The sequence below is a fragment of the Melospiza georgiana genome, chromosome 21 (genome assembly GCF_028018845.1).
Source record: "Melospiza georgiana isolate bMelGeo1 chromosome 21, bMelGeo1.pri, whole genome shotgun sequence".
NCBI lineage: Eukaryota > Metazoa > Chordata > Aves > Passeriformes > Passerellidae > Melospiza > Melospiza georgiana.
The window spans coordinates 4,564,785-4,583,660 of record NC_080450.1 but is presented as its reverse complement, the minus strand read 5'-3'; the positions used below and the strand labels follow the sequence as shown (position 1 = coordinate 4,583,660).

The window sequence follows — 18,876 nt, the reverse complement described above, 5'->3', positions numbered from 1 at the left end:
GTGCAGTGCTCTGCTTTGCCTCCTACCTTGTGATAGATTACTTTTTTGAGTGCATTTTCCCAGCTGCTGATTATTAACTCTATTTCAATGCCGTGTTTTGGGCCGGAGCTGAGCCTGCCCGTGCACGTTGTGCCGACGCTCAGAGCACAGGAGAGCAACGCTCCCACTGCCAGGGGAAGCTTGCAGAATCCCAGCCAAGCTTTTCCAGCATGTGAAGCCTCTGCATAAGAACCCCATTTATTCTTCAATCCCCTCTCACAGTTCTAACACATGTTCTCTCCCACTTTTCCTTCCACGGCCACAGTGGGGTATGTTTGTAATTTCAGGGCTGAGAAACAAATCTTGGCTGTTATTATAATCCATTGTAGCTTTCCAACCACTAGCCCACATTGGAAGGCTGCATGTGCACCCACATGGCACATTTTCTTAGTTATTTATAAAATGTTAGTAAGAAATGTCATTTCACTAGGAGAGGAAAAAATTTCCTTCTTGTACTGGGATAGCTGGCCTTATTGCAAACAGATAGAGAATTGCTGGGATTTAGAAAACGCTAATCAAATACTTGAGAAAAAAGATCAATTTTCTTTTTATATTCTCTTGGTGAGAATTTTATTAAAATTCAGTAAAAATAGTATCTTATAAATCATTTATATAATGCAGATTTGCTTTAAGATGAACTAGTCATGAAACCATGATCAAGCAAAGATGTGTCTTTGGCACCCAGCCTGCTGTCATAATGGTTCCCATAAATGTCAAGACATAAAATAGAGTATTCTGGCCTGGGTCAAAGGAACATCCAGAAACAGGGCCACAAGAAAGGTTATTTAACAGCATTGGTTATTATTAGCAGGCGTAAAACGCAAAGGAGCCCAGAGCTGTTGGGAAGAAGATTTACTGCAAATAAAGTATTTGATTATTAAAAGAAAAAATATCTGAAATAAGTAATGTGAAGATTTATAGCTGTGGAAGTTCCAAATGAAGATGTGCTCTCTAGGAATAGTCTAGATATGCTTTTTTTGGTACTGTCTTGCACTGCTCTGTCTTGCTCTGCTGAGAGGCCCTTAAATCCCCCTCCAGCTCTTTCCTACCACACCACAGCATTGCTCTGTTTGCCTCAGGTGGGCACAGAGCTGTTTGTTGCATCTTTTTTCATTTCTCTTCAGCTTCACTGATGCTTCTCTTTGTACTAACCCAGTACAAAGAGCCTTGGTTAAGTTTACAGAAATAACTGAAATGATAGATAAGATCCAAAATAATGAACACTAGTATTTAGAGAAGTTTGGAGCACAGGTTTTAATTTGATCTGTACCTAGAAATCCAAGTCCCAGGCCATGACTGTGTTTTAACTTCTGTGTTTGCACAAACTGCTCAGTGCCAAACATTTGTTTTTTCCTAATGGAAGCATTATGCTGTCAGTAGTCCCTACAGCTGGTATGGCTTGTCTTTCTCCTATCACTTCTTGGAGGATTTCCAAACATGAGAGAGGCATGAACACAGCCTGAGCTGAAAATGTGAAAAAATTGGGTTCCTTTCCTAAATCAGGCTGGAGACAACAGCTGAAAACAGCAAGGAGGAGCTGACCAAATACTGCAAACAGTGTTCTCTACCAGAGCTGGTCTCTACACCAACAGACTCCTGCTTTTCACTAATGTTCAGGTCTCTTCACTTGTTTTATAAATATTTGTTTAGGGTCTTTCATCCTGGTTTTATTCATATGAATGGCAGAGTTTAATGCCCTTAAATCCAGCAGTTAAGACATTATGAGAGTAAATAATTAAAATTTTTTAAAGATCAGCAAGCAGAAAAAGATGGCATGAAGAAATTTCTGGTGGTGATTTCTGTTATGTTTTCTATTTCAAAGGAAGCTAATAAATAACACTATTATTTGTTTGGAGGCCCTTGGAAACACAAGATGAGACCACCATCAGCCCTGGCCCTGGACATGGGAGGAGGGGGAGGAGACAGAACCTTTGCTGCTTAAGCCTTCCTTAAAAGCTTGAGTGACAGAATGACTGCCCAAGGTCACTCAGCAAGTCAGTGGCAAAGGCAGGAATAAAATCCAGAATTCCAGCTCCATACACTACTCTGCAGACCCCAACAAGCAGCAACAGAACTCCTGTCCCTCAATCTAATTAATCTCCTCAGCAATTCAATAATATAAGTGCAAGGAAAAACAAATGTCAAGACAAGAAATAAATTCTACTGTGGCTCAAGCTATTTACTTGACTCAGGAGAAGGTGCTTTCCTGAATGAATCTACAATAGGGTCAGAAGGTGTTTTATGTCTTCCCTTTGCCCTTTATCTGTCTCTCTGTCTCTCTGAGAAGCTGTTAAAGGCATGCTCAGTATAACAGAAGGATTGTGAGTGGAAAAGAAACAGGTGAAAATAAACCTCTCCCTTTATTTTAAAGTGTGTGAATTGAGTATTTAAAAAAAAAAAAAAAAACAGAAAAAAAAAACTTGGCCACAAGTAAGTTACATAACTTAAGCCAGTCTAAAATTATGTGCCAGCAATTTACATGAGTTTTATGTAACTGTTTATACTGCTGTTTATTTAAAAATTACTACTTATCTTGGCGACCGCAGCAACACATCGTGCATTTGCTAGCTCTGGAATACAGGGCACCTTCATTAAAACACATAGTCACCAATATATTAAACACACAAAAAAGCCCTGCTCTGACATAACATGAAGTGTCAGATGGAAAGCCGCAACAGCAAAGACATTCAGCGTTCACAACAAAGCAGCCCTTTGGGGTGTTCAGAACAGGACTGGAACATGCTCCATCCTTAATTCACCCAACAGCTTTCAGGTCCTTTACAGCACAGTTGGTGCAGTCTACAAGACCAGCTCCTGTTCCTGGGCTCTTATAAAGGACCCTCTTCATCCTCAGGTTTCTATACTTGAGCATGTTTATAATTCAGCATTTACATGCTGAGGTGAGGCAGCCTTTTGTTCCCTCTTAAAGTCCCAAGGACTTCAGCGTGACACAAATGGTTGGTCATTTCTGTTTGCTCTCTCCTAGCACTCTCCCTCTCACAAAGGAGGCAAAGATTTAGCTAAATCTTCATGATGGGTTGCTCAGTGCAAAATTAGATAATTTTTAGGTCCAGATCCTTCGCCAGGGTAAGACCATGAGTGAGTGGCTTTGTATTGGTACCAGGAACAGCTGCAGACATCCCACGAGGCCAGGCAGTGGGAGCAACACTGGCCTGATACATGGATTTTGCCCTTGTTTTGGGGCCTTTGGACTGAAAAAGGTTCTCTAGCCCTCTTTACTTCATTTTTACCTCTATAAAATAGGAAAACTGGTATCTATGTCCTCCTAGGAGGTTTCTAGCCCAATGAATCAGTATAGCAGAATATTCTGTATTATTTTTAGATGACCATTACAGTAGAGAGCTAAAAACTGGCAATGCAGAGCAGGAGATATAAACCAAAGTGATAAATTATTTCCATTGATTTGCATTTCTTTAAAGCTGTATCATGTCATCTTCTCACTTGAGTCAGTAAAATCATGGGAGGAAAAAAGTTTGTTAAAATTATAAGTAAGCAAGAAAATTCCAAAACTTGTTATGAGTTTCTTTATGACAGATATACTTTGAAATGAGGGGAAAAAGAAGGCACTGTTCCAACACAGCTGTTGAAAAAATATTTATTTTTCAGTTATGGAAATTTTTATTGAAACTGGGGGACGGGGTTTTTTTCCAAAAGTGAGGTTTCAAAATAAATATATTTGAAAATTAAGTTTTGAGCAACTTTGGATACGCCATCTTGTTAGGTAAATATCCTTTAAAAGGAGGGTTCTCAACCATGATAACCATAACCTGATCCACAGGCAAATATCATATTCCTGTGTTTCAGTTCCATGGGGCTCAGACACCACTGGCTAAGCTAAAAACAAAGCAAAATGCTGGCATTGCTGGCTGCACAAGGAGAGGCACAGCTGAGCCTCAGCTGGCAGCCAGTGAAGGATGGGATAGTGGGGGGACCAGGGGGGGACCTGCACCTCATGGCAGGACGAGCCCTGGGACACTGGGACACCCTCCCAAGGCAGCTGCTGCCCCTCGAGGAGCTGGGACATCCCAGTGTCACCCAGCATCACTCAGGGCCTCACTGACACCAGCTGGGGCAGCAGCTTGCCCTGGGAGATCTGAGCACAGCCCTGGGATTTACTATCACAGAGCCTCTCAAACTTCCCTGCTGCTCCTGACACGGCTTTGAGGATCATGTCAGCCCATTCTCTCCCTGGAAACTCAGTGTCTGTCCCTGAACTCAGCAGCCTTTGGTTATTTCTGAGAACAAGCTGCCATGCTGTTGCTAGTCACACCACCAGAACTGTGGTGTTCCTGCTGGTCACAGGCTTGCAGACAGGTAAGATTGCAATCCTGCTCAGATTAAGGCATTAACTCCTCTTCAGACAGTGTGCCAGCATCTCTAAATGTTGGGAGCACTCCTCTAAATGCCAAATGCAAGTGGAAGGGGACCCACATCAAGGACAGGGCTGCAGTTTGTTTGTGTAAGCTACCCAAATTTAAATATGCCTCTCAAAGTACCAGATTATGTCTGGGCAGCCTCCAGTCCATGGAACAGTTAAAAATTTGGGAGGATCAAAAGCTGCTTAGAGCTACTTCTCTCATCCTTGGCTTCTGCTTTGTGCTGCCCAAAGTGTGGCCCAACCACTGCCCCTCTCTTGCAGCAGACACGGGGATTCCAATGAAGGCAGGATTTGCTGGCAGGAGCTGTCCTGAGTGACAATGTCTTGCTTGACATGAATCCTTGGAAAGAAAAAGGGTGTCTGAAGTGACTGTAAGCCTGTTGACAATACATCCAGCAGCTTGAGCAGGGTTTTCCCTTCTGGTTTCTCCTTCTGGAAAACAGAAAACATGTCTAAGTCTGCAGCATGTGTAGTGTCTGCAGCAATTTAATACGAGTGGAGTTAGAAACCTTGAAAATCACGGTTTACAATGGAAACTCTGACAGGCCATCAAGTTCAATGTTGCTTTTAAGTATTCCTATAATTAAACTGTCAACAAAACCCTACAATACGGTACTGCAACAGTCTCTACATTTTCCTACTAATGTGCAGAGATAGCTTCCACTAAAGGTGGCGGTAATTAGGTATTTAAAACCCGTGGAAAACTAGAAAAATACACAGTGAAAAAATTCAATGAGAATATAAAAAACCAATCTTCTTTTCATTGCAGCAAACACAAAAATGTTGCAGAGCATGCTGTGCAATCATAGAAACAAAGTGCAATCATAGAAAAGGAGAGATTAGGGGAGAAGGGAAAAATGAGTTGTGCTATTGATACTTGGCTGTTTCAGAAAAATGTGTTGGCAGTTAGATGTTATATATGCTGAACAAGAAATTCTCTGAAGCCATTTTCTTTTAACGTGAAAATACTGGTATGACACTGCCAGAAGATGAAAATTCCACATGTTGAAATTAGAATACCTATATCCTCTGATCTATTCTAAATTATCAACTCCAGTACTAATGAATATACAAGTAAAATGTCTAAAAACTATTTTGTGAATAGATTTTAGGAAATAAAGAAAAGCTTTATATTGAATTCTTTGGTGTAAATCCAGGAAATTCATGAGATTTCCCAGTTTCTACTGTAGAATAATTCAAGAGATTAATTTCACTATGGTTTTGATAGGTTTTCCTGGAAGTTTGAATCTGAAGGTACAGGTCACTAAATGCCAGAGGTATGACTCCAGGATTAACCAGGATGGCACCTCTCATTAATAAGGAATAATTTAAGAAAAAAGGCTGGTTTCCTGCCTGCAGTCATCTGTTCCTCACTTGCACATATCCTTTTCCCAAAATCTTCCAGTAGTATTTTATGTGCAGAATAATTTTTTCAAGTACTGAGGAAGAGTATGGACAGCAGGACAGCTGATTGCATAACCCCTGAGCTCGGCAGGAACAGGAGTGACAGGAGCACTTTGGTGAAGGTGTCCATCACAGTTTGGGCTGAAGGAAAGATGGGAGGGGTCTGTCAGCCCAGCAGCACCCAAATCCCTCTGAAGGTGGATTCAGCTTACCAGGTCCTGGTGGAGCTCTGTAATTGCAGTGACCAGAGCAGCAGCAGGCCTGGCCAGGAGAGCCAGAACCTCTGAAACCAACCAGGAGGCTCCAGTGAGTGTCTGGTCCAAGGAGAATATTTCTATCCTAATTAGCCAAGGGAAGTCTGTGGGCCTGAGGAGCCAAAAGGACTCTCTGCCCATGCCCACCTGGGAAAATCCAATGCAAGTCATTGCAAATCCAATGGTTTCTGTTGGTTAGGATGTATAAACTGCCAAATGGCATTAACAGGTCCAATTCCTTCACCTTTTCTTTTCCACTGCTTCTCTGTCTTTAAAAAGAAATTGCTTAAATGAGCACAATGGTAACTCAAAGTAATTTGTATTGCAGTCTATTTTTAAGCATTCTTTCCTGAAAAGCTTTTGAACAATATTTTGGGTTTATCTCCCATACACAGAGATATCATTTAATCACTGTGTATTTGCTATACATTACTGTTGAACATGACTTTTAGTACCCACATGGACTGGGAAACTGCTAGGAGAAAAGTTAACCTGTGAGTGATTCAAGTCCTTTGGCTTCTTTGCTTGGACTGGTACCTGACTTGATTTTCTCCTGCTATTTGTTTCTAGTGGAATGGAGCTCTTCAGAAGACTTTTCTCCTTTGGCTGGTGAAATAATTATGGATAATCTTCACTCTTTGAGGTGCTTCATCACAGGTCTCAGGACGGTGAGTTCCAGAGGACTCATTTAGACCTTCATGGCCTGGTCCCCACAGTGATACAAAGAGAATTTGCACCACACCCTTGGAAATCACTGCAGAGCCTTTCTTGTAGCAACATGTTCCAGTGATTGAGCACAGTATGTCTGGTAGCCATAATCCAAAAGTCACAAAGGAATAGAACCAGTTTTGAGTTATCATTCTCAGGAGAAATTGGGAAAGACTGGAGCAAAAGCTGCTGTTTTCTGGATCATGGGATAATCAGTGCAGAGCAAAGGCTCTTGAGAAATCTAGACCTGACTCTGATGACCAATACCTCACATAACAACTCCTTCTCTTCTCCTTCTTCCAGAAATGCACATGTTGATGGCAGTCGTTCTCATTTTTGTTATTTGTCTTTGTATATCTATTTTACACCAAACAGAATTGGGTCTTAAACCTTGTCCTCAAATCTTTGTAGTATGTTTCAATTGATCATGGTGCATTTAAATTATTAAAACTATTTAAGCTGGAAAAAACATCTTTGTGAGGCACTGCTTTGCAGTTGTTACAGCCAAGATTTTGAATCCAGTGATAGTTTTGACTCCAGTTGTTTCCATTTGCAGGGCCAGAGATATTATGTCCGTGTCTCAGCGTACAACATGAGAGGATGGGGACCTCCATGCAAATCTACTCCTGAATATGCTTCTCCTTCAAGTAGGTGGGCTTGGTCTGGCCTCCAGTTTGCTTAGTGATGTTGGAGTTCACAATGTAATTGTCATGCCACCTGGGAGTGAAATAAATAATAAAACTCAATTCTTTCCAACCCTCAAAAATTAAGCAAAATAATAATTGATGTATATTTATGTCTCAGCTTTTGTTCTTCTCCAGTCCTTTGACAGAAAATTGTTTTCTAGTCATTAACACTTTAAAAAGTTAGAAATATTTTAATCTTCTTTTCTCTTAGTAGAGTTCTGATATATGGAACTTCATTTTTCAGTACATTAATAGATCAAAACCTGATTCTGAGCTGCTAGAAGCAAAACACTTACAAGTATCTCATGTAGTTTTATGCTTTACCTTGTAGCATTACAGATCCCATTCACTGGACCACTCTTACAGCATCCTGTACATAAAATATTCCAGTGTGGACACACATGGTGGTAGGATGTAGCCTGTAATTGTTGCAGAAATGTCAAAAAGAAAATGTTCCTTATCCAACCTCTGGCAGTCTTCTCAAACTTCATTAGGGCTATGAGTTGTCATTTGTAATTTTTAATCTATTATAATCACATTGTATTGTTAGTTGCTTTTCCAGACTTAAGTGTTCCCTGCCAAACTGGCTCAGTGTATTACAGCTCCCCTTGTGTTGATTAATGCAGTAAAGTGGGACTTCTCTTTTCTATTGCATTAACACTAGTTTTTATTAAGCTAATGTAGCAATTTAATAACCTTGCATGCTAATGCGAAAAAATATAACAAGCTGTACCTACTCTCAGCAGTCATAATGGAGAGGGTTGGATAAATAAGGCTTTTGCATTACCATTGTCCCATTTTGCTTCTTTTTTTTTTTCTTGTGTTTTCTCCAGAACAATACCAGAACTAGGCTAAAGAAATATTCTGCTTGAGAACAAAAATGGGCTACAATAATGGGGGAAAAATCTACTGTGGATAACTAATAACTTGGTAATGTGCAATTACCTTGACTATAGCCAGGTGTAACTACACAGGACTTGGCCCCAGAAACCCAGAATTTACATCAGCTGGGGGACAGATTCTTTCACAGTAGCTGCCAGTTAGCCAAATATCCCCAAAGAAGGAGCACTCCTGGCAAGACAGGTGGTATTTAAGACTGCAACTTTGTATGATGTGAATTTTGCTTTCAGCATATTGCATTCTCTTCCCTTTTTATAGTCCCCTGCTATTAACCTTCTGAAATCTGACATTATGTGCCAGCTCCAAAGTTTTGGGGTGTGAAAGAAATCTTCCTGCAGATTTCAGTGGATCAGCACAAAAGCCATGGAGAGAATTCTGTTCATTCCCCTTGTACAGTATCTCAGGGTGCTAAGAGTACAGAAAGGTCTGTAATTGCTGGGTTTAGGGCCACATGCTTAAGCTTTACAGTGAGATCAGCAGAGCCTAAATGCAAATCTTTTCATTAAGTAATACTCACATTAGAAAGACAAGATGTTATTTACCATTGCAGTTACTGGGGGCAGAATTTCCCTATTCACATGACTGCCTTCACCACTGGTTTTGAAAAGCAGAAGATTTGTGCTTGGCAAGGAGGCAGCAAGCTGACATTACACCAGTGCTGCATAACAAAATATGGCCCTAAGCTAAAATTTAAATGGGAATACATTAATGCTCTACAAAGTTGTCTGTATCAGCAGCCATGAGAATATGCAGGGAAAGGAAAGCTTCAGGGCCTGATGCTGGTCCAATCCCAGAGCATCAGGCTGGTGACACTCTTGGACATGTGTCTGTGTGTGATGGCAGGGAGCACTTGCCACTTCCCTCACACACAGCAGCAGCCTGGAAAGTGGTGGCCAGCATTGTGCAGCTTCTCTGTGAAATCCCAGTAGACAGAAACATTTCTAAGTTTATTCATGATCAGGTGAGTGATGGACAATGACAGAAGCTGGTCTGGTTTCTGTGTCATTTTTAAGGTAGTCGGCAACCTGGAGGTTCAAAAAGTTTGGAAACCACTGAGACCGAGAAATCACAAGGTTGTTTGAAACTCTACCAGTCTGATAACAGCAAACACTTTGATACTGGTGAGTTCCAGCTGGTCCCTCCTGGCTGCTCACAGGAGCTCTGAGGACATTTTCCCCACACTGAGCAGTAAATGCAGCTGACCCTGATGTCTGTAGCAGCACAGAGCACACAGGACAGCCCCTCTGCGGCTGTCACACTGCCCACAGGCTATCAGGATACCAAATGTCTTCTCTTTCCAGCCTTTCATGGGGCTTACTCTGGCTGCTACACTAAATGTAAATAAACAGGTATTTATATCCCTGGCATAGTGAGCCCATTGGAAGGAATGCTTGACTCCAAACTTGCACTAGAAACTGGATCTGTATATTTAGTGAGTGAGCAAACTGCTGGTGGCTATGAGTATGTACCCGGCCTCTGTGCCAGCAAGATGGGAGCATGTCTCCTGTGCAGACAGATCTCTTAATACCTTGATCCACCATTCCTTTGGGCCAGGAAACTGGTGCAATGAGCTTTTCTCATTATAATCAAAGTATTAAAATAGCCAAGTCTGGAATTAAAGAGCTCCTTTCTGATACACGCAGTTTCTTCCTATTTGTGATGAGTTTGTTTTTTAAAATGAAGCCTGAAATTCTCATTAGCAGCAAGTGAGTGAAAACAAAGTCTGCTGGTGGTTGAATGTGTGTGGGACAAATGCAGCAGGTTTTTGCCTCAGGAGTGCAGTGCTGAGCAGCCCATGGCTCCAGGGCAGGAGCTGCCAGCGTTTGCTCAGGCCTCTGCTGGGAGCAGATCTCCAGAAGTGATTTTACTCCAAGCATGTTTCTCTGGCTACAGGGCGAGCTCTGGGGGTAGGAAGATGTTCATTCTCTGCTTTGCAGAACTGTAGGTGAGCTGTGGAGCCTCCTGGTGTTGGCAGGAGTGGCAGAAGGAGCATTGTGTGACCTTGGTGAGGGGCTGAGAGCCGCCCTTACTGTGGCACCAGAGCCCATTCATGGAGAGAAACAGCCATGGTCAAGTCAGTCACTACAGGAGCTTCTCAGAGCTGCTTGTGAGCTCTTTGTTAATAATCATTATGATTAATCACCCAGCTGGCACGAGGCAAAGAAACCTCAGTGTACAAGGAACAACAGACTTAGAAACAACTCCTGCCTGCCGAGATGTAAAACTCCTCTAGAGACGAGAAGTACCAGAGGCAACAAAATATTTTTAGAGCCTCTCCTGCACCTTTGTGTTTCATTTCTGTTTATTTCCTTTGTTCACCAGACTGGAAAGACTGCAGTGGAAGAGAGCCTCAGCACAGGAGACACACGGAGGCCCTGGAAGGGCTCCTGCAGCAGGTCCGCGCCGCGCACCAGCACCACAGCTGCCGAGGTGAGCAGGAACGGCTCTGCTGGGCTGGAGCCTCGCTGGTGCCTTCACTTTTAGCAGTTTTCTAACTAGGTCATACCTTCTCATTCATCAGGAAAAGAAAGATATTAATATTGGCCCATCTGGAATCACTTTAGCACACTATCTCCCTCTTAACCCTTGAAATTAGTTGGATGAAAACGTCTGAAGGCTGCAATGTGCACACACACAGGCACAGGCTTTCTCTCTCCATACCCTACACACCTACTGATTTGTTTTTCCCCACAAATTAGTTTCACGCGGGATTCCACTAAAATGTTTCAAGGAGGGCTCTTTTATTTTTTCATATAAAGAAATACTTTAGACAGTTAACAACTGGTTTGGATCAAAAGGGAGGAATTGGCTGCCTCCAAATGGAAGATACTAAGTGGATGGCATGCCAATCCATAATGAAAAATATTTGCACAATGCAATGGGAAGATAAGATTGCTACATTTCAAAACAGAATGGATCAAAACTAGGAGAGAGTTCAAATCTCAGCCAATCTTCATTCATGAGAAACAGACTGTGCCTTTAATAGCTCAAGAGCCAAAGCAACATCTTGGCATTCTTTTTAGAGCCTATATAAAAACTCCTGTTCTATATGGGTTGTTGAAAAGTACTATTTATTTTCTTAAAATAAACTTCTAACTGGAATAAAAATTGCAAAGGGACTTACTTTAAACAGAAAAGTTAAACTATCATGAAGTTTTCATTTTTCTTCACCTCGTATGACTGATATGTCAAGTTGCATCAACCGATTTAAAATCACAGAAATATTTTGAGCTGAAATCATCTGGTTGAAATGAAAAGATGCAGCCCTTGTTCTTTACATACAAATTTGTAACCATCACACTGATCCACAGTCTGACACAACCCATTGTAACCATAGCAACTTCAACTATTCATCTATGATGCTTGGAAAGGAGATATTGCAAGAAAATGTTGTTTCTCTAATTAAAATTCATGCAAACATTATCACTTGCAGGTGGTCTTGGTACTGGAAATACAGATGATGTATTCTATCTCTTACATGGATTTTTAAGAAGGGATTTTTTGTGGTACAGTTTTTTCTTTCTGGAACTAGTGCCTATCTCAGCTCTTTCAGGCCACCTTTCAAGTCAACAGGGACTAAGTGATGGAATATCTGAAAATATTCTTAGCATAAATTGTTTTACTGACATAGCAGCCCAGAACAAAAGCAGTTATAAACATCATGCAGAAAATACCTCCTTTTGATATTCTGACACCAGTGCCTGCTTCTTATAAAATTTCACTGCTCCTGAAATTAACCCCAGTGTCAAAAAATCACTTCATTGTTGATTTCCTAACACCTTTTCCTTGAATAATAAATTACAATACAGAAAATGTGTTCAGCTCAGAACATCTTCTTCTGTGCCTGAAAGGCTGTGGGACCCCACACTGGAGTCAGCTTGAGCAACACCCTTGCCTCCAACCAAATAAAAATCTCATAATTGCTCGTAATGCTAGCATTACACAGTAGTACATTTTGGATAAATCAGCATGGTATCATCGTAGGAGAACCTTTGGAAATTTCCTTAAATATATGATGATGTCAATCCCTTTTATTTCACTAATTTGGTAAGAAATCAAAACAAAGTTTGCAGGAAAAGTAAGAATTATGACATCACTTTGACTCAGAAATTTTATTCTCATATTTATCAACCTCAGTGGAATCTGAGGAGTTTGATCAAGGATCTGAGATAAGCTTCTCAGAAAACCCCAAATAACAGCTTTCACTTGATTTAATGCAGAGGCTTGATTTCTATTCTTAATTCTATATTAGCATGATGGACTGACAGGGTGGAAGTCAGCCTGGGCCTGCTGTTTACACACAGGCTACCCAGACATTTTTCTGTTCTTTGCCATGATTCCCTTTACCACATTCCAGTAAATGCCAGCCTTGGGATCTCTGTTTGCCCCATCTGTTGTAGAGCTGTCAGTAAACAGCTGGACATTGTTTGAGGAAGATCCTTGACTCTGCCTCCAGTGCTGATGAGCTGTGAGAGCAAAGCCAGGCTCTGCAGGAACCAGAGCTCAGTGGGAGCAGAGCTGGGGTCAGTCCTGGTGCCCCACAGTGACTCCTGTGGATTCAGTGGAACAGAGCTGGGGTCAGTCCTGGTGCCCCACAGTGATTCCTGTGGATTCACTGGGAACAGAGATGGATCCATCCTGGTGCCCCACAGTGATTCCTGTGGATTCACTGGGAACAGAGATGGATCCATCCTGGTGCCCCACAGTGATTCCTGTGGATTCACTGGGAACAGAGCTGGATCTATCCTGGTGCCCCACAGTGATTCCTGTGGATTCACTGGGAACAGAGATGGATCCATCCTGGTGCCCCACAGTGATTCCTGTGGATTCACTGGGAACAGAGATGGATCCATCCTGGTGCCCCACAGTGACTCCTGTGGATTCAGTGGAACAGAGCTGGATCCATCCTGGTGCCCCACAGTGATTCCTGTGGATTCAGTGGAACAGAGCTGGATCCATCCTGGTGCCCAGGCACCTCCAGTGCCCCACAGAGATTCCTGTCCCACTTGTGCTCCAAGGGCAGGACAAGTGACAGGAAGGTGGAAAAACCTGAGAGCCATCAATCTGAATGGTCTGAGATTATCTGAACAATGCAGGCAAAAGCCTCAGAAGCCAGAGGGGCTGGAGGACGAGGCTGTGTGCTGCTGCTCCTGCGGGATCTGGGAGGGGACATTGCCCACATTCCAGGCAGATCTCTGCCCAAGTCTGTTCATTCAGGCTCTGCCTTCTGCCCTGTGCTCTGCATTGCAGGCGCTGGAGAAAACAAGCTTACAAAAATACCAGGAAGAATACACTGGAATGTACAGTGAGTTTAAGAGCTTTTGGAATTAGATCAGCTGTTGCTTTTGAACCTGCTCTGTGATATGATGAAATCTCCTAGGGAATTACTTAGGAAGCTTTGCTTTCATATGTTTAATCTTCTGGAAAACCCTGATGATTACAAACAACAGTCATCCATTTGTCTTCATAATTCCATGCTACAGACTATCATAACTGACTTAGAACAATTGTATGTCCTGGCAACACTTCAAATATATTTTTAAGTATTTTTTTTCCTTTTAGATCTTTCTTTCTAAGCAATTCAGAGTGGATTAAGTAATTGTGTGACGCTTCATTAAGAAAGGAACCCAACTCTTCAGTAGAATTCTTACCAGATATTTTCCTTCTGAAATTCAGTTGAAATGTTTTTTACTAGACAAGTCAGAGGTGAAATAAAAATGTTCTCATTTTAATTTGATTCACAAGCAAAGTAAATAGTTTTAATTGCATTTAGCAAAGAGAAGGATCTCTAATTCCACAAGGCAGTTAAGATGTTTAAATTATATTTTTTGTGAGAATATACAAAAGTAGACTTGAAAACCAAGCTGTAGACTGAGAAGTTCAGGTTGAAAATTTAAGAAGAGACCTCAGATGCACACAAGTTTGAAGGGATGGTTCTTATTCTTCCAATAGGTTGCTTTTAAGTATGGGTTGTAGTTACGTAAAAAACTGCAAAGAAATCTTTATAAACCCTCTACCTTCAAAGAGAAAGGCTGCCAATGTCATAAATACACTTTCTTATTTAATTGTTGCCTATTTCAGACCAGGTTTGAATGCCTCTGATCTAAATCTAATCACTGGAAATTCTCCCATCTTGGCTGCTATGTGCTCACTCCCAGGCTTCTATTAAAAGAGCTCACAGCTCAGTTTCTGTATCATTTGTTAATATAAACTTACTGTGTTGCTTCTGATGCTTTTTTATGAAGGTTATTCTATGTTATTTATTAGTTAATTAAGTAACAGACAAAGTTCCATTTCCTGCAGATCCAAATTATCCTCTAATCTCAGCTCCATGTTTTCTGGCTTCTAGACACACAATACTGTAAAATAAAAAGCAAACAGCAATATAGGAGAGTTTACCATCTCCGTCTAGTTTTACATTAATTCTTTTGCTGTTGGCTTCTGCAAAGCTGTGGACTAAACTCAAACCACTAAATAGACCAATAACATATATTTCACTTGTAATGTACCCTCTTATTTTAATGCTGCAGTCTCTTGGTGTTTTATACAAAGTTATGTCGCTTTACCTTCAGTAATTTCCTCCTCCATTTCTTCTGTATAGATGGAGGGAATACAGAAGAAAATAATTAGAATGAAATTTATATTCCTAAATTGATCTTAACCTTGGAAGAATGAAACAGTAAGAAAGGAGTTTTTATGTAGCATTTGGTTTACATTACTGCAATACAGTAAAAAGAGTTCACAGTAAAATAACCATTATCTGAGGAGATATGGATGGAAATACAAATGAATATTTTTGAAAGACAAGAAAACAAAGTAGTAGTCATGGATTTGGATGAGTCTGTTTAAGCTGAAGAGTGAATTGGAGAATATGCCACGGAGAACAAGTTTGCACTGGAAAGACAATGGATGTGATGATCTAATAAGTCTCACACATCTGAACTGTATGATTTCACCCCCAACAGAACCTTGTTCTCTTTGTACTCGCTGTTCCACAGAGCAGTAATTACTGCTAACAATGTGTCTGCTTGCTGGGCCTTTCAATGTGCCAATCATGGTGCAAATTTATTCAGCATTTTAAATATGCTGAGCACACTTCCACAGATGGGCTTGTGAAAACAGCAAATTTAGATGTTCTTCAAATACTCAAAATTAGAACTCACCAGGGAAACACAGGCAGGCCCCTCCTATTCTGCACCAGAGGTAAGTGGGAAATACTCTGAGAACACCTGAGGAGATGAACTGCAGCTTTCAGCAAGTGGCTCTTTGTGAGTCATGGGTTTTCCCACTGGAGAAGGGTGTCCCTCAAAAAGGGTGTCCCTCAAAATGTTTCACACTTCAGTCTGGATGGGGATCCATGCTTCATCCAAATAAACACTCGATCCTGGAAAAGGGAGATGCACTTTCACAGTGACTTTTTCTGTTTTGTCTTTCTTTTCATATCACAGCAAATATCTGAATAATTAACTCCATTTTTCAAAGTATTTCTGCTGTTTCTCTTGCAACAACATTAAACAGCACAGACATTGCAAAAACCAAAACCAAACCCAAACAGTGTTAAATGCCCATTGCTTTCAAATCCAGGTATGAACAGCAACTGGCAGTACATTATAAAGTGCTGCTTGTCCCTGATTGCCACCTCTTGGTGTCCCCTCCAAACCTGCTCAGGCACACAGGGGTTCACAGCTGTTACACAGAACTCAGGGCTTTCAATGCCCATGGGAAGATATTTCCTTGGCTTACAAGGCCATGCATGAGAAAAGACATTTAGTCAAATTCATCAAAGTGAAAAAATGCAATGTATGAAACTTTAACAATATTTTTCTTAAACATTGGGACAATTTTATAAAATTCTTCTATTGGAGAGCTGGCTCAGAGATGCTGGCAGGCACACAACAGGTCTCAGCTTTGACATGAAGTGAACAAAAGAATTTAACACCTCTTCCTTGGACTCAGATTACTAGGGAGCAAAGGTAACTGTGGAAGCTCTGCGACAATAATGAGAGGAAGTTGCTGTGATGGAGAAAACAAAATCCAAGCAACAGCAGATGTATTTAATGTGATATAGAGAAAGATGAGGGTTAATCTGGTCTCCTCAAAGCTTTTCCTTTGGTTTCACTGGTGATGCTGGGATGTCAGTGTCAGCCAGTGCACCAGTTATTCACTTCTTAGAGGCTTAAGCTACATGTGGTAAGAAATTTAGAAATGACAACACCCTAAAATGTTGACTGATGATTCAAATCCCTTCTTGGGTTTTTGAGACCACTTGTAAAATTCCCATCCTTTCTGAGCATTAAGAGTGTGTAGGGCTGTTTCAACCTTGCCTCAGAGCAAAACAGCTTTATCTTGTCTGAGTTTGCAGCAAGTAAGGAAATTGTCTGCTGCTGTGTATCACTAAGTTAATGAAAACACCATCGAAGGGTTGCATTTGAGCATCTTTCTAAATGTTGTCTTTTGAAAGGAATGTAATGGGCGCTGACTGAAATTTAGTACTGTGGTTCAAGAAACAAAGGTTTTTTATGAGACACTAACTGAAATTTAAGAGCTGGGTTGGGTTTGCTTCTTTTTCCCATTTCAGAAAGTTCTAAATTACAAAATGCTGGTCGCAAGCAATCGGTTTCCAGAAGCCTGAAGCACCTTTTCCATTCATCAAACAAGTTTGTGAAGACTCTGAAACGGTTTGTCATTCCTTCTCTGTTCCAGGCATTCTGAATTTTGGCACTTGTTGTTGTGTGTTAGAGAAAAGAACCTTAGAAATATGTGTGAATATGCCACTACTGATGAGACAGCAATTGGTCAGAATGAGCTGATAAAATCACAGATGTGTAGGACTGGTGCAGCTGACAGGAAAATAATGCTCCAGCTCCTACTGAAGTCAATAGAATGTTTTCCTTGTTACTTTTGAAAGTGGATTCAAATTGTTACAGAGTGAAATATTCTGTGTAAACCCAAAGTGCAGTTACTGAGCTGTTTGAAAGCATTGCCTCTGTTTCATTGCTCATTAATGAAACTACAACATTTATTCATTCATAATGTAAGGCACAGAGCTCAGATAACACTTGAATAGTCCACTGGCAACAAGCTACACACATAGAACTCTGACATCCTCAGGTGGGTTTGCAGTCCACTGTGAGCCAACTCTCAGCCCTAATTATTTGTTTTAGCAAATGGAAGTTGCTTATTCTGGATTATTTCTTCTTCCATTGCCAGGCGTGTTCAATTTGCATTTTCTTCTTTGTATTTTGATAAGGTTTTGATTCTTTCAGAAGAGCTCTCCAGAGTCTTTAAATTCCCTGCAGTAACTACTTAACATATGTAACTAATTGTGAGGGTAAATATTGAAAGGAATGATCTCTATAAACAGGTTTGTAGATATGTTGGCCAAATTACACTCAATTATACCAATGTAAATCCATAATAACCCACCTGATTTCAATTGAGTTACTTCAGATTTGCTCTGAATAAAGGAGGGCAGAACTAAGCACATTAATTATAAGTTTTAGTAAAATTTCTGATTTCTAAAGGGCATAAAGTCTCCATTGTATACTGTGTACTCTGGCAAAATTCTCACTGAGACTGATGTCAGTGGCTTGCACAGATCCATAATCTCTTAGATTCACGTAGTCTCACATCATCTAAAGTGATAAACTTCCCAGATATTTTTCAGAATTTACTGACTGAAGATGCATGACCTTATATTACACAGAAGTTTAGACCAGATGATTCACTTTGTCTCATCGGAACTTGACATCTACGATTCTTTGACTAAATTTGGCATGGATGTGAATAGACATGAAAGGTGTTTGATAGTGTTTCCTTCTCTCTTTAGGGGACTCTACTTATCTGTTATACTTTTTTACAAAGACAATTTGTTAGTAACCAATGAAGATCAAATCCCAATTGTGGAAATCGATGACTCTCACAGTAGTTCAGTTATGCAGGATTTCCTGTGGTTCACAAAGGTAATGGGAGTCTCATTTCATCTACTGCTTCTGCAAATGTGTTTCTAGCAATGCATAGGCCTCAGCTCATCACTCTGAATGTATGGAATGATGTCAGTAAAAAGCTGAATGATGAAATGCTCTATCACTCATGTTAAAGGCAATTTTCACAAACCAGTCATGTGGATTAAATCCTGACTGGGCCACTGACAGTGATACAATTAACTCTTAAGGTATGATCCTAGATAAGTGATTGCTATGTGGGTACTTACAGGTTTTATGGACATTTAGAGCAGGGGCCTAAAGAAATAACCAGGGGTTTTAAATTTGGTATTGTGGTTGTGCCATCACTCAAGTTGTCTCACACGACTTTTCTTATACCACAAAGAACAGTAAATCAGTTTTGCTCAGCAGTCCAAAATCAATTGAAACAGGTTCATGATGTTTACAGAATACCTCCTGTGTGAGTCAGTATGTGTGCCATGTTTATCCACTCAGCTGAATTGTCATCTGCAGAAACACAAAATGTGCAGTATCTACTGATT

General features: G+C 40.8%; 1 protein-coding gene across 1 annotated transcript in view; it reads left to right on the top strand.

The window, feature by feature from the left end:
* The window catches only part of ANKFN1 (ankyrin repeat and fibronectin type III domain containing 1), a 105,526-nt gene that overhangs the window by 60,302 nt on the left and 26,348 nt on the right, over positions 1-18,876 (top strand). Inside the window, exons 7-11 of the mRNA XM_058038956.1 lie at positions 6,667-6,764; positions 7,361-7,451; positions 10,713-10,820; positions 16,969-17,068; positions 18,220-18,352. Coding sequence (XP_057894939.1) covers positions 6,667-6,764; positions 7,361-7,451; positions 10,713-10,820; positions 16,969-17,068; positions 18,220-18,352 — 530 coding nt within the window. The remainder of the gene's footprint in view (positions 1-6,666; positions 6,765-7,360; positions 7,452-10,712; positions 10,821-16,968; positions 17,069-18,219; positions 18,353-18,876) is intronic.